The sequence below is a fragment of the Lissotriton vulgaris genome, chromosome 4_2, assembly GCF_964263255.1.
Source record: "Lissotriton vulgaris chromosome 4_2, aLisVul1.2, whole genome shotgun sequence".
Lineage (NCBI taxonomy): Eukaryota > Metazoa > Chordata > Amphibia > Caudata > Salamandridae > Lissotriton > Lissotriton vulgaris.
The window spans coordinates 23,647,419-23,663,489 of NC_141692.1; the positions used below are offsets into that span (position 1 = coordinate 23,647,419).

The following is a 16,071-nucleotide window of genomic DNA, read 5'->3' on the forward strand; positions in this document are numbered from 1 at the left end:
AATGTATTGATCAAACTTCACTTTATACATTGTGTTCATATTTTTAATTCATATGTATCTTCACATTCAGTCAAATCTTTTCAAAGGCATTTTATACCCATTAACTAACACAACATTTACTAAACAATATACAACATTATGTACAATAAAGAATATTAGATTCTCTTCTGTGTATCATAGTTCGCCCAATGCATTTCGGTACAAAAGTAGGGTCCCTTCGTCAGGGGCAATGATATACACGAGTCAATAAGTCTTCTCTTCTCTTTTGAGCTTCCTAGGTCCAACACAACTCTGCAGTTATTCCAGGATAATGCAAAAGCATGGACACACTCCCGTTTGAACGTGCAATCTATTTTCAATGCCGCTTTTCAAAAAAGACGTAGCTCATCAAACATCCACCGGTTAAACTTCCAATATTCGAAGAATCCGCGTTTCACTATTAGGACATCCCACACACATCAGGGCATGTCCTACCTTATGCTACAATGCACCCTGCCCTTGGGCCTACCATAGGGGTGACTAATATGAAGTTAAGGGAAGGTTTAGGGACTGGCAAGTAGGTGTACTTGCGCAGTTAGCATGACAGTACCAGACTGCACGCAGGTCTTGCAATGGCAGACCTTAGGCACATTGTACTAGGCCGCTTCTGTGGGTGGCACAACCAGTGCTGCAAGCCCAGCAGCAGCATTTGTGTTTACAAGCCCTAGCACTCCTGGTGCACTTTACTGGGGACTGACAGTAAACCAAATAAGTCAATCATGGAAACCAATCAATGTATACACTTTTCATAGGGAGCACTTGCACTGTGGCACTGATTGGCAGTGGCACAGTGCTCTGAGCAGCTAACACCAGCAAAACATATGAGGCACTGTCGCAGGGATTCCGTGCTCAGACAGAACTGTGCATAGAGGCTTGGAACCTCAGTTTATTAGGGTGTGCCAAAACTCCCCTTAGTACCCAAAAATCCCCTACCAGACTAGCAATCAGTGTCTCATTGGTTATCATAAACTCCCAATGCTTAGACAAACCAGAACATAGACTTAGTACACCTCAGGTAACGTGGAACACATGAACACTCTTTCGTTCTACAATCATTTCAATCGAGAATAAGGAGTAAAAGAGGACACTTGCATATTTGAAATGTTTATTCACTAATGCAGTGTTCTCAAGCGCAGTATCTTAGCTAATACTAGCAAACATATTATAAGAAACAAAGTAATCAGCATAGTCACTAGTCCATAGAACACAAACGGTGAAAGCATGGTATTATGCTAAAATGAATAGGGTTTAACAAAACCTAATTCTCACCCTGCCTAGCTAGTATATCATATTATATCTAAGAAGGCCTCTTTGAGTTTTAGCAGAGCGGCACCATACCTCAAGATCCTAGTGGTAAGGGATCACATCATCAGCAACCAGCTCTCTGCATGCGAAGCACCATCAAGTGTGTTTCTATGCTCTTGTGCAAAGCAATATAAAACGCGCCTAAAGCCAGAACTTGGCTGCAGCTGCATGTATGTTATGTCTAGGAACGTGCGAAGATCAGTGCTCACAACAACCACTGTGTTGAGATATCCTTGAAGGTTTCTGCACTCACTGTACAGACGCAGCTCGCCAAGCAAGGCTGATATCAGAGTAACAACATATTCTTCTCGCATGAATCAAAAACATTCTACTAGGCTCAAAGCTAAAGCAACAGCTATGTGTCGTGTGCAAAAGCAGCAGAAAGGTAAAATGGCGTTTATACTCCTAAAAAGCTCATGCTAACTTAACACTGCATACAGGCAATATATATCTATATGACAGCACAACAACAAAAAGTGGAAGGGAGACTCACGCCAAGGTGCCAGGTCTAACATATATCAACGTCTGAGCAACCCTGGGAGAAACTAGTAACATGCAGAATTTTGATATCCATTTAAATCCAATAATGCAGTGTCCTGAGGACGCCAGTGGTAAACAGCATGGGCATCACAGATTCTATTCTCATTGCCACACTTTCTTTGAAATATTTTGAGAATGGAGCTTTCGCCACCTGTGTTATAATCAGGTCTGGTTTCACTGTGTACAGTGTATGGATGCCGGAGGCTGGCTCCTTTTCCTGCTAAACTGCAGAACTGCATAATATCCTTGTGGACAGATACAGCATGTGATAGGTAATCAAGGGCTGAAGGGGCTCCCCAAACCCACTCTTTGTGCTGATCAGAGCTCTGCCTAACTGGATTGGAAAGGAATCTCCCATTTGTTCAGACCTGTCCAACAGAAGATCCAAACAACTTGCATCAAAACTTTTTCTAATCCCTGCAGCCAGTAGCATGGACTTCTGCTTAAAGTGTTACTGTGGACAGCCTGGCTCACTGCTCTCTAGTGCCCAAAGGCCCAGAGTGTTCTAGCAATAGATGTCCAAGGCTGGACTCCTGACCTCTTATAGGCATTGCCCTTCCTTGTGTGCCGGGGCTCGTGTAACACCTTGTATGCCGGGGCTCGTGTAACACCTTGTATGCAGGGGCTCGCGTAACACCTTGTATGCAGGGGCTCGTGTAACACCTTGTATGCCGGGGCTCGTGTAACACCTTGTATGCCGGGGCTCGTGTAACACCTTGTATGCCGGGGCTCGTGTAACACCTTGTATGCCGGGGCTCGTGTAACACCTTGTATGCCGGGGCTCGTGTAACACCTTGCTGCCGGGGCTCGTGTAAGACCTTGTATGCCCGGGCTCGTGTAAGACCTTGTATGCCGGGGCTCGTGTAACACCTTGTATGCCGGGGCTCGTGTAACACCTTGTATGCCGGGGCTCGTGTAACACCTTGTATGCCGGGGCTCGTGTAAGACCTTGTATGCTGGGGCTCGTGTAACACCTTGTATGCCGGGGCTCGTGTAAGACCTTGTATGCCGGGGCTCGTGTGACACCTTGTATGCCGGGGCTCGTGTGACACCTTGTATGCCGGGGCTCGTGTGACACCTTGTATGCCGGGGCTCGTGTGACACCTTGTATGCCGGGGCTCGTGTAACACCTTGTATGCCGGGGCTCGTGTAACACCTTGTATGCCGGGGCTCGTGTAACACTTGTATGCCGGGGCTCGTATAAGACCTTGTATGCCGGGGCTCGTGTAAGACCTTGTATGCCGGGGCTCGTGTAAGACCTTGTATGCCGGGGCTCGTGTAAGACCTTGTATGCCGGGGCTCGTGTAAGACCTTGTATGCCGGGGCTCGTGTAAGACCTTGTATGCCGGGGCTCGTGTAAGACCTTGTATGCCGGGGCTCGTGTAAGACCTTGTATGCCGGGGCTCGTGTAAGACCTTGTATGCCGGGGCTCGTGTAAGACCTTGTATGCCGGGGCTCGTGTAAGACCTTGTATGCCGGGGCTCGTGTAAGACCTTGTATGCCGGGGCTCGTGTAAGACCTTGTGTGCCGGGGCTCGTGTAAGACCTTGTATGCCGGGGCTAGTGTAAGACCTTTTATGCCGGGGCTCCTGTAACACCTTTTATGCCGGGGCTCCTGTAACACCTTTTATGCCGGGGCTCCTGTAACACCTTTTATGCCGGGGCTCCTGTAACACCTTTTATGCCGGGGCTCCTGTAACACCTTTTATGCCAGGGCTTGTGAAACATCTTGTATGTCAGGGCTTGTCAAACACCTTGTTAGTTGAGGTTTATGAACACCTTGTATGCCGGGGCTCGTGTAACACCTTGTATGCCGGGGCTCGTGTAAGACCTTGTATGCCGGGGCTCGTGTAAGACCTTGTATGCCGGGGCTCGTGTAAGACCTTGTATGCCAGGGCTCGTGTGACACCTTGTATGCCGGGGCTCGTGTGACACCTTGTATGCCGGGGCTCGTGTAACACCTTGTATGCCGGGGCTCGTGTAACACCTTGTATGCCGGGGCTCGTGTAACACCTTGTATGCCGGGGCTCGTGTAACACCTTGTATGCCGGGGCTCGTGTAACACCTTGTATGCCGGGGCTCGTGTAACACCTTGTATGCCGGGGCTCGTGTAACACCTTTTATGCCGGGGCTCCTGTAACACCTTTTATGCCGGGACTCGTGTAACACCTTTTATGCCAGGGCTTGTGAAACATCTTGTATGTCAGGGCTTGTCAAACACCTTGTATGCTGGAGTTTGTGAACACCTTGTATGCCGAAGCTTTTCTAACACCTTCTATGCCGGGGCTTTTCTAACATCTTGTATGCCGGGGTTTGTGTAATGCCTTATATGCCAGGGCTCCTCTAACACCTTGCATGCCAGGACGCACCTTGTATGCCGGGGCTCCTGTAACACCTTTTATGCCAGGGCTTGTGAAACATCTTGTATGTCAGGGCTTGTCAAACACCTTGTTAGTCGAGGTTTATAAACACCTTGTATGCCGAAGCTTGTTGAACACCTTGTATGCAGGGGCTCATGTATCACCTTGTATGCCAGGGCTTGTTGATCACCTTGTATGCTAGGGCTTGTCAAACGCCTTGTATGCCGGGGTTTGAGTAACGCCTTGTATGCCGGGGCTCGTGTAACGCCTTGTATGCCGGGGCTCGTGTAACACCTTGTATGCCGGGGCTCGTGTAACACCTTGTATGCCGGGGCTCGTGCAACACCATGTATGCCGGGCTCGTGTAACACCTTGTATGCCGGGGCTCGTGTAACACCTTGTATGCCGGGGCTCGTGTAACACCTTGTATGCCGGGGCTCGTGTAACACCTTGTATGCCGGGGCTCGTGTAACACCTTGTATGCCGGGGCTCGTGTAACACCTTGTATGCCGGGGCTCCTGTAACACCTTTTATGCCGGGGCTCGTGTAACACCTTGTATGCCGGGGCTCGTGTAACACCTTGTATGCCGGGGCTCCTCTAACACCTTTTATGCCGGGGATTCTCTAACACATTTTATGCCGGGGCTCGTGTAACACCTTGTATGCCGGGGCTCCTGTAACACCTTTTATGCCGGGGCTCGTGTAACACCTTGTATGCCGGGGCTCGTGTAACACCTTGTATGCCGGGGCTCCTCTAACACCTTTTATGCCGGGGATTCTCTAACACATTTTATGCCGGGGCTCGTGTAACACCTTGTATGCCGGGGCTCGTGTAACACCTTGTATGCCGGGGCTCGTGTAACACCTTGTATGCCGGGGCTCCTGTAACACCTTTTATGCCGGGGCTCGTGTAACACCTTGTATGCCGGGGCTCGTGTAACACCTTGTATGCCGGGGCTCCTCTAACACCTTTTATGCCGGGGATTCTCTAACACATTTTATGCCGGGGCTCGTGTAACACCTTGTATGCCGGGGCTCCTGTAACACCTTTTATGCCGGGGCTCGTGTAACACCTTGTATGCCGGGGCTCGTGTAACACCTTGTATGCCGGGGCTCGTGTAACACCTTGTATGCCGGGGCTCCTCTAACACCTTTTATGCCGGGGATTCTCTAACACATTTTATGCCGGGGCTCGTGTAACACCTTGTATGCCGGGGCTCGTGTAACACCTTGTATGCCGGGGCTCGTGTAACACCTTGTATGCCGGGGCTCGTGTAACACCTTGTATGCCGGGGCTCGTGTAACACCTTGTATGCCGGGGCTCGTGTAACACCTTGTATGCCGGGGCTCGTGTAACACCTTGTATGCCGGGGCTCCTCTAACACCTTGTATGCCGGGGCTCCTCTAACACCTTTTATGCCGGGGCTCCTCTAACACCTTTTATGCCGGGGTGTCATGGACAGGCAGCAGCGCAGGCTCACACACGCCACTAACCTTTGTGCAGGGTGTCCGGCAGAAACGACTTCGGATGCTAAGCTCTCCTCCCCCAGCCAACCACGAAACCCACAGTGGAAGCAAAACTCACTGTGCGCCCTCGTACCTAGCCGGGAAAGGGGAAGTGGATAAAATAATAAATGGGTAGCGATGATTCGTTGGGATCCCCCGGGAGTCTGGTCACCAAGATGCGGAAGACAGCAAGGAAGGGCCCATCTAATTAGGGAAGAGTAATGAACACCATTAATACTATATTTCATGTGTCTCGGGTCGTATACTAAACAATTCTTAGGCACCTCACTTACCGGAATCATACACAACCCAGGCCGTGAAAGAAAAGCCCCACAGCAATCCTGCTTGACCAATAATAGTCTTTCCAAGTGTTCAGGACTGCAACAGGCAGTAGTCGCAAAGAAAGGAAATAATTGCGGTTGTTAAGAAGCACAAACCGCCCTCAGAGGTTTGCCACGAAATGAAGACAAGAAACCAGCTAAACGAACTTCACAGGAAATATGTCTCTGTCTCTTATGGCAATATTGTCCGTGGAATCAAAAACAAAAGCAACTTGGAACTACATCTCCCAGAATCCTTCTCTTGGGGAGATCAAACACGGAATATCAGCGCAGCGCGTCTTCCAGCAGAACGCTCCCTGATAATGAATTACAAAACAAACGATATGTCCCAGAACCGCCCTAATCTAACTAACTAGAGACGAACAATCACGAAGGAAGAAAACGAAAGCGAGCCCGCTTTCGTTACATGAGTACTTATCCGCAGAGCGCCGTCATCAGCCAAGCACTGGGGGAATCACGGGTTTTTCTCCTGGAAACTTCTTTCTTCTCGCTGGGATCCGGCGGGGAAACACCTTCCGCCACTCCGATCGACTCTAGAATCACATTGACAAGCACCGTCCGTGAGGATGGGAGGTGCTAATATGCCTTTGGTCTCGTGGCTCTTCCTGCTTGCCCCTTGGAATGCTGGTCACTGTAGTTCGCTCTACTCCTCCTACACACATCCCCGCAGGCATACCATCTCCTAGATCTTGAAAGTAGAATCATTCCTCGTCCCCCGGGCACCACAATCGCTACAGAACCCCCTCTCGAGGACTGCCGACTCGGCGGTCGACCCGGCTTACCCGGATGTAGGGCATGGAAACGGTCAACTAGCTCTGGACAGTGCAGATTCCCCAGAGGTTCCCAGGATCGGTCCTCAGGGCCATAACCTTTCCACTCCACCAGGTACTGGATTCTGCCCCTCACCATACGGGAATCTAGAATGGACTGCACCTCAAATTCCTCCTGACCATCCACATCAATCGGAAGTGGAGATACCGGTACTCTCATAGTGGGCGGGCAAGGAACCAGGAGGGAGACATGGAACACTGGATGTATCTTCCAACCCACCGGGAGCAGGAGTTTCACAGCAACAGGGTTAATCACTTCTACTATACTGTAGGGTCCTACATATTTAGGTGTCAGTTTAGTATGCCCTTTAATGTGGAGATTCTTGGTGGAGAGCCACACCTTGTCTCCCACTCCATACGATGGTTCTATCCTCCTTTTCCTATCAGCGAAGCGTTTCTGCGCGGACTGGGCATCGGCCAGGCTGTTACGTGCATCCAACAACACCGCTCTCAGATGTGCGTGGTGTTCGTGGATGCTAGGAACAGGGGAATGGACAGGCCACTCAAAGGGAAGTATGTTTGGATGATACCCATGGAGGCAAAAAAATGGTGAACAACCCAGTGTTGAGTGCACAGCATTATTATATGTGAATTCGGCCATCCAGAGTAACACAGTCCATTCCATATCATTCCTCAACGAGAAACAACGAAGATATTGCTCCAGGGTTTGGTTCAGGCGTTCTGTCTTGCCATCCGTCTGAGGGTGGTAGCTGGAGGACAGACGGGCATCAATGTTCAAGGTGGTACATAACGCCTTCCAGAACCGGGAAGTGAACTGAGAACCCCTGTCGGTGATCAATACACAAGGAAGACCGTGAGCCCTGACGATATGTTGAAGAAACACTTCTGCCAATTCCACTGACGTGGGTACATCCTTCAGAGGTATGAAATGGCCCATCTTCGTCAAGTGATCGACGACAACCAATATCACTGTCATTCCATTACACGGGGGCATCTCAACGATAAAATCCATGGAGAGAGTGTGCCAAGGTTGGGGAGGTATGGGCAAAGGTCTCAGCAGACCCACCGGGCGAGCATGCACAGCTTTTCCTTGCGTACAGATGGCACAATTCCGCACATAAGACCGGACTTCTTCTCTTAGCTGGGGCCACCAGAAGGAACGTTCCACGATGGCATTGGTTTTGTACATTCCCATATGACCTTCCAGGACCGAATCATGAGACCAAACCAATACTTGTTGCCGTAGGGCTTCAGTGGGAATGAATAATGCAGTATCCTGATAGGCGAGATCATCCTTTGTAGTGCGATGCTCCGGATCTTCTTGTATCCATTCAGGTATGTTCATATCTGCAAGGGCTATTTTCACGTCTTCAAGAAAGTTGCTTGATGACAGGAGAGCTACAGCCCCTACGCTGGCAGTTGTTTCCTGAAGGATCAAAGGTGTTTCTACCTCTTCGGACTTTCTCTGTTCGCCATCCTCCAAACGTGATAGAGCATCTGCCTTCCCATTTTGGGTTCCAGGTTTGTATTTGATTATGAAGTCATAGTCGGAGAAGAAAAGAGACCACCGTAATTGTCGGGGAGTGAGGGCCTTCGCTGTCTTCAAAAATAGCAAATTCCGGTGATCCGTGTAGATCTCCACTGTATGGACCGCTCCTAGTAGATAGTGACGCCATTCCTCACATGCCCTTTTGATGGCTAAGAGTTCTTTATCCGTTATGGCATAATTCACCTCACAGGGCGTGAGCTTCTTGGAGAAGAAGGCAACAGGATGTACTTGGCCTGTACTAGGGTGTCTTTGGGAAAGCACACCTCCCACAGCATATTGTGACTCGTCGGTCTCCAGTATAAATGGCAATTGCGGGTCAGGGTGACGAAGAATGGGAGCTTGAGTAAATTGCTTCTTCAGGTATTGAAATGATGTATCAGCCTCCTTACTCCACACAAAAGGCATATTTTTCCTTAACAAACAAGAAATCGGATGAATGATTTTGGAGAAATCCTTGATAAACCTACGATAGTAGTTTGCAAAACCGAGAAAGCTTTGTACTGCTTTCACAGTCTTCGGTGTAGTCCATGCGAGTATCGCTTCCACTTTGTTCGAGTCCATTTGAAAACCCTTCTCGTTAATGACGTACCCAAGGAAAGACACTTCCTGGACGTGGAATAAGCATTTCTCTAACTTGGCGTATAGAGAGTTTCGTTGTAAACGGTCCAGCACGGACTTCACATGTCCGACATGTTCCGCAAGAGTGGAGGAATACACCAGGATGTCATCGATGTACACAATGCAGTAGGTTTCCAGGCATCCCCGCAGAACCTCATCCATAAAAAACTGAAATGCTGCGGGGGCGTTGCACAACCCAGAGGGCATTACCCTGTATTCGAACAGGCCCAGCTTTGTTCGAAACGCCGTCTTCCACTCATCCCCTTTTTTGACACGCACCAGATGATATGCTCCACGAAGATCGAGTTTAGTGAAGTATTTGGCTCCTTTGAGTTGGTCCATGAGCACTGGTATTAAGGGGAGAGGGTACCGGTTTTTGATGGTCACACGGTTAATGGCTCGATAGTCGATACAGGGCCTTAGTTCTGCGCAGTCCTTCTTTGGAATGAAAAACATAGGGGATGAGGCAGGAGATGTAGAGTGCCTGATGAATCCCGAGGCGAGGTTCTCTTCAATGTACGTTTTCAGATAATCTGTCTCCTTCTCGGTCATGGCATAGACCCTGCTACAGGGAATATCGGCTCCTGGTATGAGATCGATTCTGCAGTCGTATGCCCTGTGTGGAGGCAAATGAGTAGCCTGTTGTTTGTCAAACACAGGGGAGAACGACTGATACTCCGAGGGGAGTCTGGTGGCACAACAGTATTTTTCTGGAGAACATGAAGCCGCCAGACAGAGAGAAGACGAGAGTTCTGGAATGCAGGGAACTGCAGAAACCTGAGTACAATGCTCCTGACAGTATGCAGATGACAAGGTGATAGTGCGCGCTGCCCAACAGACCTTTGGATCGTGGAGAGTTAACCAGGGCATTCCCAAGATGAGCCGGAATTGGGGTGCATCAATGAGATCAAACTGGATATATTCCTGATGATCTTTTCCAGTTTGCATTAGCATAGGACAGGTGTGATAGGCCACTGGACCCGATGATAAGACCGTACCATCCACTGCTTTCACCAACTCCGGTTTTTCTTTTTTCTCACAAGCAATCCCGATCTTCAGGGCGAATTCCTGATCAATGTAGTTTCCGGTGGCTCCTGAATCTACTAAGGCGTCAATATTCAATGATTTCTGAGGGGTGACCCAGAGGATGATTTGAAGGTTCATATGCGCCACTGCAGGATGCAAGGTATTTGCAAGACAGGGGGAGATCATTTGCGGCAAACAACCCAAGACAGAGACCTCTTCCTGGTTTGGGTTCTTCAGTTTTCCGTCGGTTGATCGGACTCTACTAGGGCTTGCACCCTTGGAACGGGGTTTCTGGCTGGGACTGTATTTCTGGCTCTACAGTCCTTTATGAAGTGGCCCCCTTTTCCACAATAAAGACATTGCTTCAACCGACGTCTTTTCTCCTTCTCTTCCTGTGTCAGTGGTCCACGGATACCACCGATTTGCATGGGTTCAGGGCCTTCGGAGGGTTTAGCACGTTCTTCAATAGGACCCCTAAAGCGAGGGTAGAAAGGGCGAGTGTCTCCTCTTGATCTATCCCCTCTCCTCTCTAGGAGCCTGTGATCCAATTGGACTGTTAATCGATGAACTCTTCACAGGTATCGGGCAACTGTACCACTTGTGCAAGGACGTCCTTTAATTCTCCACGAAGGCCTTGATAAAACAATGAGATACGTTTTGCAGAGGGCCAATCGGTCTCTACCACCAACCTGTTGAATGAGGTGATATAAGACAACAAGTCCTGAGAACCTTGACGTATGGTGAGTAGTTCTCTATCCAGGGTCAGCATATGGGATTTACGATCAAAAAGCTTGCGCAACTCAACACAAAAAGCAGAAAAATCGTGCAACACTGGGTCATTCTTCTCCAGCAATGGGATATTCCAACTGGCAGCATTACCCCCCATATAAGACATCATGAAAGCTGTCTTCGCCGAATCATCTTGGAAAACCCCGGGTTTACATAAAAAATGTAACCTGCACTGATTCAAGAATGTTTCAAATTTGCGGGGGTCTCCGTAAAAGCGTTCAGGGGAAGCTAAAGGAACGCCTACGGTCTGTACCACATGTACAGTATGAGCAGCTTCAGCCGATGAGGCACTAGAGGTGGCTAATTGAGGGGGAACAGAGAACCCACCCCCTTCTGCTTCCACAGATTTTTTTTGCACCAGGGGGAGGTAATGTAGCTGGTTTAATATAAGGACTACCTCCTGTTCCTTTCTGGACTAGTCCTGCGACTTCCCTTCTTAAGGTACCGACCTCTTTATACAGGGTCTGGTTTTCTGCTCTAGATGTGGCTACTTCCTGTTGTAAAGAAGCCATGCCTTCCACCAGGGAAGCCAAGACTGCTTCAACATTCATCGTTCGGGCCGGTGTGTAAACTTGGGCTTGTCAATCTGTCATGGACAGGCAGCAGCGCAGGCTCACACACGCCACTAACCTTTGTGCAGGGTGTCCGGCAGAAACGACTTCGGATGCTAAGCTCTCCTCCCCCAGCCAACCACGAAACCCACAGTGGAAGCAAAACTCACTGTGCGCCCTCGTACCTAGCCGGGAAAGGGGAAGTGGATAAAATAATAAATGGGTAGCGATGATTCGTTGGGATCCCCCGGGAGTCTGGTCACCAAGATGCGGAAGACAGCAAGGAAGGGCCCATCTAATTAGGGAAGAGTAATGAACACCATTAATACTATATTTCATGTGTCTCGGGTCGTATACTAAACAATTCTTAGGCACCTCACTTACCGGAATCATACACAACCCAGGCCGTGAAAGAAAAGCCCCACAGCAATCCTGCTTGACCAATAATAGTCTTTCCAAGTGTTCAGGACTGCAACAGGCAGTAGTCGCAAAGAAAGGAAATAATCGCGGTTGTTAAGAAGCACAAACCGCCCTCAGAGGTTTGCCACGAAATGAAGACAAGAAACCAGCTAAACGAACTTCACAGGAAATATGTCTCTGTCTCTTATGGCAATATTGTCCGTGGAATCAAAAACAAAAGCAACTTGGAACTACATCTCCCAGAATCCTTCTCTTGGGGAGATCAAACACGGAATATCAGCGCAGCGCGTCTTCCAGCAGAACGCTCCCTGATAATGAATTACAAAACAAACGATATGTCCCAGAACCGCCCTAATCTAACTAACTAGGGACGAACAATCACGAAGGAAGAAAACGAAAGCGAGCCCGCTTTCGTTACATGAGTACTTATCCGCAGAGCGCCGTCATCAGCCAAGCACTGGGGGAATCACGGGTTTTTCTCCTGGAAACTTCTTTCTTCTCGCTGGGATCCGACGGGGAAACACCTTCCGCCACTCCGATCGACTCTAGAATCACATTGACAAGCACCGTCTGTGAGGATGGGAGGTGCTAATATGCCTTTGGTCTCGTGCATCTTCCTGCTTGCCCCTTGGAATGCTGGTCACTGTAGTTCGCTCTACTCCTCCTACACACATCCCCGCAGGCATACCATCTCCTAGATCTTGAAAGTAGAATCATTCCTCGTCCCCCGGGCACCACAATCGCTACACGGGGCTCCTGTAATACCTTGTATGCCAGGGCTTGTGAAACATCTTGTATGTCAGGGCTTGTCAAACACCTTGTTAGTCGAGGTTTATGAACACCTTGTATGCCGGGCTCGTGTAACACCTTGTATGCCGGGGCTCGTGTAACACCTTGTATGCAGGGGCTCGTGTAACACCTTGTATGCCGGGGCTCGTGTAACACCTTGTATGCCGGGGCTCGTGTAACACCTTGTATGCCGGGGCTCGTGTAACACCTTGTGTGCCGGGGCTCGTGTAACACCTTGTGTGCCGGGGCTCGTGTAACACCTTGTATGCCGGGGCTCGTGTAACACCTTGTATGCCGGGGCTCGTGTAAAACCTTGTATGCCGGGGCTTGTGAAACATCTTGTATGTCAGGGCTTGTCAAACACCTTGTTAGTCGAGGTTTATGAACACCTTGTATGCCGAAGCTTGTTGAACACCTTGTATGCAGGGGCTCATGTATCACCTTGTATGCCAGGGCTTGTTGATCACCTTGTATGCTAGGGCTTGTCAAACACCTTGTATGCTGGGGTTTGTGAACACCTTGTATGCCGAAGCTTTTCTAACACCTTCTATGCCGGGGCTTTTCTAACATCTTGTATGCCGGGGTTTGAGTAACGCCTTGTATGCCGGGGTTTGAGGAACGCCTTGTATGCCGGGGCTCGTGTAACACCTTGTATGCCGGGGCTCGTGTAACACCTTGTATGCCGGGGCTCGTGTAACACCTTGTATGCCGGGGCTCGTGTAACACCTTGTATGCCGGGGCTCGTGCAACACCTTGTATGCCGGGCTCGTGTAACACCTTGTATGCCGGGGCTCGTGTAACACCTTGTATGCCGGGGCTCGTGTAACACCTTGTACGCCGGGGCTCGTGTAACACCTTGTACGCCGGGGCTCGTGTAACACCTTGTACGCCGGGGCTCGTGTAACACCTTGTACGCCGGGGCTCGTGTAACACCTTGTACGCCGGGGCTCGTGTAACACCTTGTATGCCGGGGCTCGTGTAACACCTTGTATGCCGGGGCTCGTGTAACAACTTGTATGCCGGGGCTCGTGTAACACCTTGTATGCCGGGGCTCGTGTAACACCTTGTATGCCGGGGCTCGTGTAACACCTTGTATGCCGGGGATCCTCTAACACCTTTTATGCCGGGGCTCCTCTAACACCTTTTATGCCGGGGCTCCTGTAATACCTTGTATGCCGGGGCTCCTGTAACACCTTTTATGCCAGGGCTTGTGAAACATCTTGTATGTCAGGGCTTGTCAAACACCTTGTTAGTCGAGGTTTATGAACAGCTTGTATGCCGAAGCTTGTTGAACACCTTGTATGCAGGGGCTCGTGTAACACCTTGTATGCCTGGGCTCGTGTAACACCTTGTATGCCGGGGCTCGTGTAACACCTTGTATGCCGGGGCTCGTGTAACACCTTGTATGCTGGGGCTCGTGTAACACCTTGTGTGCCGGGGCTCGTGTAACACCTTGTATGCCGGGGCTTGTGTAAAACCTTGTATGCCGGGGCTTGTGAAACATCTTGTATGTCAGGGCTTGTCAAACACCTTGTTAGTCGAGGTTTATGAACACCTTGTATGCCGAAGCTTGTTGAACACCTTGTATGCAGGGGCTCATGTATCACCTTGTATGCCAGGGCTTGTTGATCACCTTGTATGCTAGGGCTTGTCAAACACCTTGTATGCTGGGGTTTGTGAACACCTTGTATGCTGAAGCTTTTCTAACACCTTCTATGCCGGGGCTTTTCTAACATCTTGTATGCCGGGGTTTGAGTAACGCCTTGTATGCCGGGGTTTGTGTAATGCCTTGTATGCCAGGGCTTGTCTAACACCTTGCATGCCAGGGCGCACCTTGCCTGCCGGGCTTGTCTAACACATGTCTTTGTCTCCTCTCTTTCAGAGATCCACTCATCCCCATGGTTCCTCGTTCCCTGTGTTCTTGTACTCTTGCTGCTGATTGTCGTGGCTGCCCTGCTTGGTAAGTCTTCTCTAAACAAGCATTGCTCGAGCCAGTAGGTTTGTATCTGTATAGTGCATGCACACAGAGGAAGGTAGCAGAGGGGTCAGCACAGACTATTTTTACAAAGTCCAACAGACATAAAAAGACCATGACAGACCAGAATGTATGAAGATTGATGATCCTGCATGATTCTTTGCAATTTCATTTATATGTCATGATGATTATTTTTATCTTTAAGTTATATTTTGTATATTTTCTCTGTTTTAAAATATTTTAAGCATTTCAAACAATAAATACTTTACGTACATGCTGCGGACTTCTGCGAAAAATGTTGGTCACCGGTGCTTATGTTTACAAATTAGACATTGCTTGGTCCCCAAGCATGTTTCATCACGCATCACTATGACTGCATTCCATACCAGCTGTACCCGGCCACGTGTTGCTGTGGCTCAGTCTGGTTAAATAGGAGAGAAAGAAAAGAGTAAGCGCACGTTTCTAATAGGTTTAATTTCACAATGCTTGTGGGTATACAATATGTTTTTGTCCATCCTAATATATGTAGACTATTGTCTATATGCGTCCCTTGTATTTGTTGCGCAGCAACCACATCGATAGGGTCTGTTCGGGTTGCAAAGTGAACCCCCCTCCCTCCACCCACTTCCGGTCTGCCATCCTGACACCAACTGTCCATCCTAATATATGTAGAGTATTGTCTATATGCGTCCCTTATATTTGTCGCGCAGCAACCAAATCAACAGGGTCTGTTCGGACTTTCGATTAGAAACATGTACGTATTGGACACGCACGTATTCGAAACCAAGGTTCTGTATGTATAAACATGCGCTAATGTTACAAAGTGAACCAACTCCTCCCCCCCCTCCCTCCACCCACTTCCCGGTCTGCCATCCTGTCACCAACTGTCCATCCTAATATATGAAGACTATTGTATGCGTCCTTACTTAATGTTGCCAAGTGAACCAACTCCTCCCCCCTCCCTCCACCCACTTCTCGGTCTGCCATCCTGACACCAACTGTCCATCTTAATTTTCTCTATTAGTCCACTATTGTCTCTATGCGCCTATTGTAGTTGTTGCGCGTATTTGACACGCGTCTATTCTAATCCAACGTTATGTATATGTAAACACGCGCTTATTCGAATTAAACTTGTCAAAATTTCAAAGCAATCAGTGAAGAGCTTTCGGAGATTTGAGATTTTTAACAAACGAACAGTTACATTTTTATTTCTATAGATCTAAAATACCTGAAATGGTGGCAGCCCTCTAACTATATGGCTGTCTAGGTTACTAAGGTTCTGCTATGACAACCCATGTATGTACAAAAATGTGGAAACAATACTTCTATGCAGGAAATGTATGGAAGCAAATGCCTTTCTCCTCCCTTCCAGGTCTGATCTCTACAAGGTCATTTCCATTTTCAATTGTGTATCTCACATCCGCACCAGAGACATGGAGATGTTACTTTTTCTGTCTCGTTCTTTTGAATAAT

The 16,071-nt window shown here is 48.9% G+C and overlaps 1 protein-coding gene across 1 annotated transcript in view; it reads left to right on the top strand.

The window, feature by feature from the left end:
- LOC147718169 (uncharacterized) overlaps positions 1-16,071 on the top strand; it is a 64,538-nt gene that overhangs the window by 22,442 nt on the left and 26,025 nt on the right. Inside the window, exon 2 of the mRNA XM_086919265.1 lies at positions 14,506-14,583. Within this exon, the coding sequence (XP_086775391.1) occupies positions 14,506-14,583 (78 nt within the window). The remainder of the gene's footprint in view (positions 1-14,505; positions 14,584-16,071) is intronic.